This window comes from Solanum stenotomum, chromosome 12 (assembly GCF_019186545.1).
Source record: "Solanum stenotomum isolate F172 chromosome 12, ASM1918654v1, whole genome shotgun sequence".
Lineage (NCBI taxonomy): Eukaryota > Viridiplantae > Streptophyta > Magnoliopsida > Solanales > Solanaceae > Solanum > Solanum stenotomum.
In genome coordinates, this window is record NC_064293.1 from 29,081,184 (window position 1) to 29,092,852 (window position 11,669).

General features: G+C 36.7%; 2 protein-coding genes across 2 annotated transcripts; one reads left to right on the top strand and one right to left on the bottom strand.

Annotated features, from left to right (window-relative positions):
• The first annotated feature begins 521 nt into the window (after nucleotides 1–521).
• Nucleotides 522–2,680, top strand: LOC125848041 (transcription termination factor MTEF18, mitochondrial-like). The gene has a single exon (XM_049527825.1). It carries the CDS (start codon nucleotides 866–868, stop codon nucleotides 2,630–2,632), a length of 1,767 nt encoding a protein of 588 aa, XP_049383782.1. The 5' UTR covers nucleotides 522–865; the 3' UTR covers nucleotides 2,633–2,680.
• Nucleotides 2,681–5,498: 2,818 nt separating this feature from the next.
• LOC125848043 (BTB/POZ domain and ankyrin repeat-containing protein NPR1) lies at nucleotides 5,499–11,130 on the bottom strand. The gene is made up of 4 exons (XM_049527826.1): nucleotides 9,910–11,130; nucleotides 8,379–9,129; nucleotides 7,428–7,604; nucleotides 5,499–6,010 (listed from the first exon to the last, which is right to left on the bottom strand). The coding sequence occupies exons 1-4, from the start codon at nucleotides 10,462–10,464 to the stop codon at nucleotides 5,748–5,750; spliced, it is 1,746 nt and encodes a 581-aa protein (XP_049383783.1). The 5' UTR covers nucleotides 10,465–11,130; the 3' UTR covers nucleotides 5,499–5,747.
• Nucleotides 11,131–11,669: the final 539 nt, after the last annotated feature.

Sequence of the window (11,669 nt, forward strand, 5' to 3'; positions counted from 1 at the left end):
GGTGAGGAAGATTGTTCAAGAGGTGCATCTATGAGGAATAAAATGGGCAAGACTTGATCAGGTGCTCCAATTCCTGAATACATATCCTGTTTAGTGTAAGGCAGTTTGATTGATGATGTTGCTAATCATAGTGAAAGACTTGATAGTTAAGATTGAAAGCTAGTTATTTGATGCAAGTCTGGGGGATGTCCAGCTTGCTTTTCTGTTTTGTAATTCCTACTTGGTAATAAAATTATTTATTTACCAAAAAAAAATAAAATATATATATATATGAAATCTTTTGTAATTTAATCATTCTATTTTATAATATTAAAAAAAGTTACATATATATGTCTTAAATTTCCAAATTAAATTCTTAAAGCTCTTATAAAGTAAAATATTGTTCAAGCTAATATTTGTGGTAGTTAAGTGTATAATTTTAAAAATATAAGGGGACATCTGTAACTGAGTAATAAATACATGGGTCTAAGTGTAACAATAAAAAAGATAAAAAAGATAGAGGGAACAGAAGGTTTGGGGTTAATTCCTCCTTCTAGGGTTTTAGAATTTTGAGGTTCCTCTTTGAATCTAAACTAAAACCCTAAAATCCGCTGTGTATCTAAGCATTGCAGATTAAGGCACAGAGAAGCACAAAGTACAATCAGAGGTATCAATTCCACAATTTGCTCTCTGGGTTTTCTGTATTACTTCAATTCTACTCTGTTGAGTTATAAACATCACCAAAAAGAAACTATCTTTTGCTGAGGAATTGTTCATTAATGTGATATTTCTAATGTAATTGTGTAGAATATGAATCACCCTTGAGAGTTTCTTGGAAGATATTGTATTTTGAATTTGGTTTAGAATCTTTTGTTGCTAACTTGAGATGCTAGTAATTCGGAAAGTCCGAAAAAGTGTATCTTGTAAAATGATATCTCACCTCAATCACCTGTTTAGTACTCCAATTTCTGAAAAGGGTTCCACTTCTCATAGTCCCCAGAAATTTTCGTCATTGAATATTCGATGTTTTCGTAGTTCACCTAATGCTAAGGTTGAAGTCCCTGAATTATCAACTCAGACACCCATTTCCCCTGCTGTCAATAAAATATCACGGGTTGCAAGAACTGATGGACAAGCAGTACTCTTTGAATACTTGCATTGTACAAGAGGTTTTAATTATGTAGATGCTGAGCACATTAGCAAGAACTCACCTTGTTTTCTTCAAAATCTGTTGTCCAAGGTTGATAATGATCAAGATGTAACAAGGGCATTGACCCGTTACTTCAGGTACCATCCGATTAATGAGTTTGAGCCCTTTTTAGAGAGCTTGGGGTTGAAGCAATCCGAGCTTACATCTATGCTTCCACGAGATTTGATATTTTTGAGTGATGATCATGTCTTGTTTGATAATTATCATGTTCTTTGTTATTACGGCATCCCTCGCACTAAAATTGGGAAGATTTATAAGGAAGCGACTGATGTATTTGGATATGACCATGGAGTATTAGCTATGAAATTGAGGGCTTATGAGAAACTGGGTTTGAGCAGATCAACAGTAATAAAATTGGTGACTTGTTCCCCTACTCTTTTGGTTGGTGAGACGAACAATGAACTTATTCAGGTTCTTGAAAAACTGAAAATTTTAGGGTTTGAAAATGATTGGATGGGAGGATATTTATCCAACAGGCACTCCTACAATTGGGGTAGAATGCTTAACACATTGCATTTTCTCAATGAAGTAGGATATAGTGATGAAAAGATGGCGACTTTGTTTACGATGAACCCTGCATTCTTATTTGAAGGCTCTGGGAAACAGATTTATGTATTGGTTGGGCAATTACTGAAGTTGGGTGTTAAAATGAATGACATATACTTACTTTTCTGTCAAAATCCTAATATTCTATCTCTGAAGTGTACTAAAAATCTTTGGCATGCATTGTACTTCTTATCGGAGATAGGATTAGAGACCGAAATAATTGCAAATATTGTATCTACACATATACAACTTCTGGGTTCACATTCTCTGAAGGGACCAAAGACTCTTTTGAGGGACTTCAAGGGTGACAAGTTTTGTTTATGTCAGACTATAAAGGATGATCCTTTGAATTTGTTCAGATTAGCTTCAAAATCAAAATTTGACGTGGAGCAAATGACTTCCCAGGACCCGGGAAAATTATTTCAGAAAACTACTTTTTTATTGAGATTAGGTTATGTAGAAAATTCAGATGAGATGGCAAAAGCTTTGAAGCAGTTCCGCGGACGAGGAGACCAGTTGCAAGAGAGGTTTGATTGCCTAGTAAACGCTGGTTTGGACTGCAATGTTGTAATTAATATGATTAAACAGGCTCCCACGACACTGAACCAGAGCAAAAATGTGCTTGAGAAGAAAATTGTTCTACTGAAAACATATTTAGGTTATCCGGTGGAATCGATTGTATCATTTCCATCTTACCTCTGCTACGATGTGGACAGAGTCCATCTTCGGTTTTCAATGTATGCATGGCTGAAGCAAAAGGGTGCTGCAAAACCAACATTATCAGTGAGCACTCTTCTTGCTTGTTCAGATGCTCGCTTTGTAAAATATTTTGTTGACATACATCCAGAAGGTCCAGCAATGTGGGAAAGTTTAAAAAGTTCACTTCAATCCAGCTGATTGACTTCAGTATCATTTTTGATTAATAAAGTTGCCATATTTCCCTTATCTAGTTCTAATTGATTATCCAATTTTCTTCTTGTTGGTTTGTCTAGGTATTTCTTTTTAATCTTTAATACGTCTCTTGTTAGGAGACACACATCACTCAATGATATTTTGAAGTGTCAGAAGGGGGATTGCTTGGGTTTTTTTTCTGCTTTCATTCTGTTAAAGGACTTCTCATCCCAGTTGCTAGTTGCTACTCCCATTGCAGCCCTTTCTCTTCATGCTGTAGATGAGGGGACTCTGGATATTTTGTTAGGGTCTTTCTGACAGGACAAGAAGGTACCATGTACTGATTGAGTGATTTCATATAAAGAAGCTTGTGGTAAAATCTGTATGTTACATATCTTTAAGCTTGTAAAATAATAGATCTGACGTAACACCCTAGCCATCCTTCTGATAAACCTTGGTGGATAGAGTTGGCTGGTATCAATGCTGATGGGAGGTAGTGGGTGCCCGATGAATTAGTCGACATTCCGCCTAGTTGGCTAGGACACCAAAGTTATGAAAGAAGTCCAAGCCACCACCCTTGAAAGAAAACTGTTAGTAATGATCTTGGGTGCAGTCCCTTCGTTATCCATCAGACAGCAAGTCCTTAGACCTGTATAAGAGGTTTGTTGATTCTTTCAATCTTCTATTGTTTTTGCTGGTGAAGTCTCTTATCCTTACTAAGACCCAAGAATCTCTTTCCCAAGTGGGGAGGGGAATACTAATAAAGAAGTCTATCTATTCTGTTACTATCAGTAAGTACACTTTTTCTTGGTGTGTGTATCATCAATTATCAGTGTTACTTTTCCTTGTTTCTTTATGATAGTACATTTTCTGTTCAGCCTCTGTATTCCCCTGGTTTTCATAACGATGGATTGGGGCATTTCCTGTTAGATATCTTCTTCTTTTGTTTTGGCAAACAAACAAATTGTGTTGATAGCAAGTGAGATAGTTACAAATCCAGCTAGGAACAGACCTCTCAAAGGAAAACAAAACAGCTCTACTATTCGAGCTTACAACAACAGGCTGTAGTAGCTATGGGGTCCTGGAAAACAAAGCTTAATCAAAACTACAGTCTATACATAAAGACAACAAGCAAGATTAAATGTCATAGTAAGCAGCTACCAATTAAGGGAGGCTTGGTAATATAGAAGCTAGTGTTGTCCCCCATTTTGGCAGTTCTTGGCCTTTGATGTGTATATGCAAAGCTACCTCTCTGCATACTCTATCAATGTTGTAGTGGCCTGCTTTGAATCTCAAGCCATTCCTCTCTGTCCATATGATAGCCACAACCATAGCAACCACACTGCACAGGATTGCTCCTTTGCCAGATTCGGACATAGCACACATATTGGCCCATAGAAGCTCCTCATTCCAGTCCCCTACAGGTCTGTTTATGCCCAGCCAGTTGAGCAGCCTAGTCCATAACCACCTTGATTCACCTAAAGTATAAATGATCAAAAGACTCCACTGCTGTTGTGCAGAAGATGCAATCCGTAAGAACCTGGATGCCAAACTTCTGAAGCCTTTCAACTGTGGCCAGTCTCCTCCAAGCAGCTTGCAGGAGGGTGAATTTTCCTGTTAGATATCAGTTTTCTCAGTTTGTGTACGTGTTTCTTTTTCCCTAATGTTGATCCGAAATAATTAACTGTTCATGATGTAATGCTATGTAATTATGAAACACTACAGTTTTGGCCCCAAAACTCCTTTTTCTTGAACAGGTCATTGATTTGTGTGCCTGCGCTTTCTTTTCCTCTCCTTTATGGACGCAGCTCGACATATTATGTGTTCTTGTTTGCTTATGACTTCTGAGGAAGTTATATACTATCTCATACTAAACCTGTTGGAGTATATTGGTGAAATTACTTCCTTCTATGCAATTTTAGAGCATAATTATCTTTATCCTTAAATTTACTAATATTCTAGGAAGAAATTCCAGAGAACACTGATATCAAGTTGTTCTGGTGGAATGATTTTGTAAACCAAATGATAGATCATTTCTTCTCATATGCAAGTCTTGGTGGACAGAACTAATTAGTAACATGTACTAGCGAGTTGCGCACAAACTTGCTCAGACACCACCATTATAAAAATAATTCCTTATTGTCTTTTTAATGAAAGGTAAATTTCACTGCTATGCATCAATTTGGTGCCAAATATTCTAGCAAAACATGACTTCTATCCTCCCATGTCTGAAGAGAGTTGAAAAAAATCCACAAAAATGTTAGCATCCCGGGCAACTTCCAAATCACTCAAAGAATACAGAAGCTGTAATGCTTTGTATTTTACACATGGTAAGGGCTGATAATTGTTTCCAAAACACCTATAATTTCTGTTTTACAATTTGTCCAAACAATACAGACAATTGTTGCAATATATAAACATCTGTTGAGGAACTTGTGAGATCATATTTAACTTGAACTTGTATTCTAGTTCGAGAAGAATAGAAAAAGATAGTAGTGGTGGGATAAGGAAAAATAAGCCCCACAAGACGCAAGTTGTCTCTTTCAAAGACAAAGAGTCCTTGTTTACATCAAAATGATCTGCAGCTCAACATAAACGCCATCTTCTGCAACAAGAAATGACTATTACTCTCAAAAGTTTATCTGGTGCAAACAAAGAGATGATCTAAATATCTCTACATAGTGATAAAATACGATAAATTCTCCATACACGTTAATNGACGCAAGTTGTCGTCTATTTCAAAGACTTTCCTTGTTTACATCAAAATGATCTGGAGCTCAACATAAACGCCATCTTCTGCAACAAGAAATGACTATTACTCTCAAAAGTTTATCTGGTGCAAACAAAGAGATGATCTAAATATCTCTACATAGTGATAAAATACGATAAATTCTCCATACACGTTAATCATTTCTACATCATTAATATTTCCACAAGCTTGTTCTTATGCAACTTTATTTCTACTATAAACAAGCAAGCTTAACAAGATGAACTATGAAAATGGTCAACGATAGAGCAGCCACTATAATGAAAATTTTACAAGATAAGTGTTTTGAAGACTATTTATCTTACATACAAAACTGAGTTTAAGAACAATTCGTAGGGTAAAACCTAGTTACTATCATAGGTACCTAGCTTTGACACTTGCACCATCTTTAAAAGTTGTGGAAGATGATGAGGAAGACAAGCCAGAGCAATGAAGTCCAGCCTTGTCTTTGTTAAATGCCCTTTGAACATCATCTTTGAGCTCCTTAAATCGCCGCCTCTTGATCTTTTGTTCCTCTGGAGTGCCCTTCTCAAGGAAAAATAAGTCGGGTAAGTCATCCTCCATAAACTTATCCAGAACTTGGGAGCAATGAGGAAAGTAGCGTTTGCCCAGCTCAACTGCAACCATGAAATCAGAATCAGTTTAGAATAATGAGAAGAGCTTGAAAATACAATTCTGAAATTGTCAATTCATAATGGAACCTATGTGCAAACAAGAAAATGTTAAGGAAAATATAAACCTGCTGAAGGAACAGTTAGCAGTAAATACGGGGAAAAGCTCAACTAAGTTTTATGCCATGTTTCCAGCAACATTCAGTAGTAAGCTGGAACGTTGCGAAATCAGTGATATGACAGGCTTAAATGACCAAGGGACTCAAAGCACAAAGACATGATATCATGAATAAAAGACAGCAAGGTAGTGAGCTGCACTTGAAAAGTGAGGCATAGCATAGTCCATAGGACTCTCAACCTCTAACCAACGATGTTGGAGGTTTAAGACACCATGGTAGCACCACCATTGACTCCTGGACAGAGAGTGTCTAGGGGTGGGGTGGCGTGGGGTTTACCATATAAAGAAAATAATAATGAACTGCTAACTTGCTTTATCTTGTTGATTCTTCTCTATTTCAGTTTTTACTTCTTCATGCTATGTCTAGAAACTAGGGAAGGAAAGAGAAGATAAGAGAAAAGAACACGTTTGGGAATAAGAGAGAGAACAGTTGGTCCAAACAAAAACTTCTCTTCACTTTCTGTCCTAAAACAAACAACAGAAGGGGAAATTATGCACCTTTCCCCTCATTTTCTTCCTTCTCCAATTTGTAAACAACAAATTAGGTGTTTGCCAATCTTCTTTTGGAAGGGGCAAACTTCAACATACTTAAGGATAAAGAGGTCCAAACAGGTGATAACCTATATATATAAAGAACTACAAACCTGGTGTTGCCCTTCTTGCTTATTCTTAACCGTAAATGTTCAAGGGAGGGAAAGGACCAACAGTACGAGATGGACAATTTTGCGACAGAAGATATGGTGTGAAAGTAGGATAAGAAGTAGTTATTTGCCATCTTTTTCTCAAAAACATTACAATTTGTAGTCTGAATTTCCACTATATATAGTCATACTTACAGGCATGCCATATACATGCTACCAGTTATATATATAATCATTCTTTCAAGTCAGAAGGGTATTTGATGAAAAAGAAAATTGCACATAAAGTGACATACGTCAGGTAGGAGGTTGGCAAAAACCCTACACACACATGCACATATTTTTTTATTCTATTATCCTGAATATTTCAGGGATTTAACATCAATTGTTAATGCTACAGAATAGACCAAAAGTAATTTACATTCTTTGTTTTTCTTTCTTTTCCTCTTTTGGGAGAAAAGGAGGAAGTAGGCAGAAAATGGGTTGTCTAGATGCTCTTCATGTCGAGTAAATGGCTACTGATTAGATGATGATGATATTAGAAATAAATAGGAAATCTGGTGCATGTAAGATGATCTTAATCAACAGACTGGCTATCAGTGGATACCTGTCTTCGAGAGTCTTTCTTTCTGCATTATGGGTGTCTCATTCAGATCAACCTCCCTCAAGTTTCCAGATGAACCTTTAGATGCCAAATGATCAGCGAATTCAGCTGTTGTCTCAGCACTTGCAATTTCCATGGCTAGTTTGGCTTCAAGAGGGAACAATAATCGTGCAAATGCCACTGTAATACAAAAGCCATCATTAAATTACTTGCTCAGTGGGCATATTTAATTCATTTTTTTTTTTGAAGCAGTAGTGGGCATATTTAATTCATGTGAGGACCACAACAGATTCATCAGAATTGAATGAAGAAACCAAGTCAAGTTTTGACAGAAAAGTATCGTACATAACAAAAACAAACACTAGTAAATGATAACATCATGGCTTCATTCCAAGTCATCATATAATAGAGAAATTACTCAGGTGTGTGTGTGTTATGTTTGTTTATCTTTTTTTTTTTTTTTTTTTGCTTTCAGCTGGATTAGTTAGTATACCCTAAATTCCCTCATACTCTCAGTGTGGCATCAACTGGTACCGTGACTGGTCTGATTGTCCAAAAAAGGATAGAACTATAGTTCCTGTACCAAAACTTGGCCCCACAGAGATCATCTCGTAGAATTTAGAGAAAGCTAATATAAATGTCTATTAACCGGGTCTGAGAGTCTACTAATCAACAGCATATCCTGGTGTAAATAGGCCAACACTTTACAATGCTTTCAACATTAACAGTCAAGGTTGCCCTACAAATTCATAGGTTACTCTCTTCGGAGGTTCCCAGATTTGAGATCATGATCTAATGATATGAAATGCTTAAATCTTGATTACGTAACTACTATAAATGAACAAAGTTCAGTAGGACCACTGATTCTTGCTTAGTATGAACTTTCAACCAAAGAAGCCTAACTTGAGCCTTGATTGGTAAAAAGAGGAAAACCAAGCATATTATAAAAGGTACCTCTGTTTTCCAGGTAGAGCAGTTTCATGGGCAGATCATCGGCCAACATGGGCGAAGAAAATAATGCATCTCCGGTCATTGGGTTGCGACGCATCTCTCTCTCCAAAACATCAATACATACCCGATCTTTGTTTGCTTCCTGGCCTTGTTCTGTTTTTGCATGGTACTCCTTAGGCCTAGTCAGCCTCCTACAGATACTAACAGCACTCTGCCCATCCAATGTAATTTCTGATGCATGAGCTCCCTTAGTCAAAAGTGATACAATGATTGAGGGTTCCTTACGCATGGCAGCAATGTGAAGCACAGTGTAACCACGTGTATTCCGAAGGTTGACATTAGCAACACCAAGTCCAAGAACCTCAGTAACAACCTTGGGGTCACAATATGCAACAGCGTAATGAAGAGCGTAGGCTCCATCTAAACTTATGTCAGACTCATTAAGTAGAAGCTTGACAAGTTCAACATCATCCGAATCCAATGCCTTGTATATCCTATTTTTTCTCTTTTCATGCAACGGATCCACAGGTAGAACCTTACTTTCATCACCCTGACATTTCAGCCGCGATAACTTAATACTCTCTGCAACTTTAAAGGGAACCTCCTTCTCAATACATGTGCTTTCAAGATCTGATCGCGCTACTCTATCAACGCAATGAGTGAGAAGCTCGCTCAATTGGCAATGGAAAGCAACTCCAAGTATTGGGATAACATCTTCCACAAGAGCCTTCCCGACAAAACTGATAAGGCGTCGCTGCAATTATACGAGCTAGTGTTAGCAGAATGTTCTCTTGGTTGTTGCTACAAATTCTCTATATATTTTAAACAAACACATCCAACTTCTAAGAAACTGGAAGCAGCCACAGTAATGCGTGTCCAATATTCATTGTGTTTATTTCCATTAGGCAGATCTAAAAAGGCTACTGCAGAGACCACTACCCTCAAAAACTTAAACGGACAATGATGACCGACTGCCTAAAACAAAATTATTAGATATGCATTCTAAACTCAAAACATACCAATAAACTTTATCATAGACAAATCAAATTTATTGCAGAATAAAATCATTGAGTTTCCAAAGGTTATGTCCATCGATGTGTAGGAGATATTCCATGTCAACTTCACCAGGTCCTGTTTAAGACAAACTTAGAACTACTTCTCTCCTAGTGACCGATATTAACTGAAAATAATATCATGGTGTAAGAAGGGACTAAGGTATGAGCAAGTGAATCAATTTGGGTTCACATCACAATGGTATTGCAGTGTATGACAGTGCAGAATATTCACCACCTGGATGCCACTTTCATATGATGAATGCATTGAATTTTTTCTTTCTTTGACACTACAACAAAGTTTAGAGGAAAAAATCATTTCAAAACAAAAAACTCACATAGAGATTTCATAATATGATCTAATTATCTTTTATTGAGATACACAAATAACCTTTTGCTTTCGTCCTTGTTAGCTTGAATCGCAATGAACACTACAAAGCCACTTGAAATGTAAATTAATCAGTAGAAAGCATGTTACATACCAGAAAAAGTGACACCAGCTCTGGAACCTGAAACACGAAAGAGGCATACATCAACTCAACATGAAAATTGATTGCTGGTCTGCAGAAGTCATGGGAACATAAACTGTCGACACACGTTGATGCCTCAGGAGGGAAATGCTTCAATTTTCCCGAGTACAAATAGCTTAAGAAAGTACGGAAAGCCTCATATCCAACCTTACCACAAGGCAATATATCAATCATAGAGTAACTTGGCTTACCTTCCTTTCCACAATTTCCGTTTTCGTTCCTAAAAAGATCCCGAAAAAAACTACTCCTGGCAGCTAATATACAACGATGAACACCAAGTGAAACACCCTCAACAACAATCTCAGCATCACTAAACTCAGGGCTGGAATCTAACAAGAGTTGCTCTAAACTATTACTGAGTTTACTTAAGCTGATGATTTCATAACTACTCCCTGTCTCAGATCCACCACAAGCACATGTGTTTTGGCCTATGCCAATGGACCCATTCGTCGTGTTGGAAGTTGAAGTAAAGCTTATAGAAGATGATGGTTCAGCAGAACTTCCCATTTCACAATTGTATAGGCTAAAAATACACAAATTTTATCTACATCTAAGATAGTCAAACTCCAGAAAATCAGAAAGTCTCCACACAGGCTCTATGCACCAAAAGAACCTCTCCAAAACCTTAATCAATCACCAATACAAGAAATTCATCCTTTCTCCTCAGTCCTCACATTCAACAACGAAGATGAAGAAAAGAAGCAAATTCCAAAACTACAACTCAAATTCTCCCAATTTCAGCTACAACCAAATCAACCCTTGAGCAGAAACTAACAATTCCACCATAACTAACATCAGCTAAACTGCAATTTCACAGTAAAAATATTATCTTTTTCAAGAATACAACATGCAAATTTACAACAGCTTGATCACAACTTACCCAAATGAAAATTCTACCAACTAATAACCCTTCAACTACTTGATCACAACTTACCCAAATGGTATAACATTCATTCCAGTCAAGACAACCAAAAAAAATTCCAATTGCAGAGAAAAAAAAACTATTTTGTTAATTCTCAAGCTAGATCCGATGAACAATCACAAAAGATTAAAGGGTTAGAATTCAAGAAAATTTGTCCCTAGTTACTTTAAGAAGACAACAAAGTGGACCCACGTGTCGCAAGGAAGTTTCCTAAAAGGCGGAACAGTATACCGAGTTGAAATATATACCGTAGTTAAATATTAGAAGCAGTTTTTTTTTTTGGTTTTCCATCCGGTATTCGGAGTTCACATTGGAGCTCTGACTAAATTCGAATTGCGCTTTGCAGGGTCCATTCAGAGGTGGTGCTCCCAATAGAATTTTTTTCATACTCAAGGCTCAAATCCAAAACCTAGGATAAAACATTCTCACCAATGTACCACAACCCATGTTGCTAGAATCAATTTTGATAGCCCTAATTTTAGATTAATTGAACTTTAATATAGTGAATACTCAATAAAAAGGTAAAATGAAATAATTTTAAAATTGCCAAAATATAATATAAATCGATATACATTATATTTATTGGCTACTTTTTCCTAGTGAGTTGTTTTTTAAGTTAATTTTCCCCCAAAAAGTGATTTTCTTATGGTTTTTATCTGGTGTCCAAAGCTAGTGTTAGAGCTTCGATTAAAATTTGTATCAAATAGTGTTAGGCCTTTTAGTTTGACGCTTTCAATATAATTTTTTCTATATTTAGAATTTGAATTTGAATTCTCTCAGAAGCAAATCT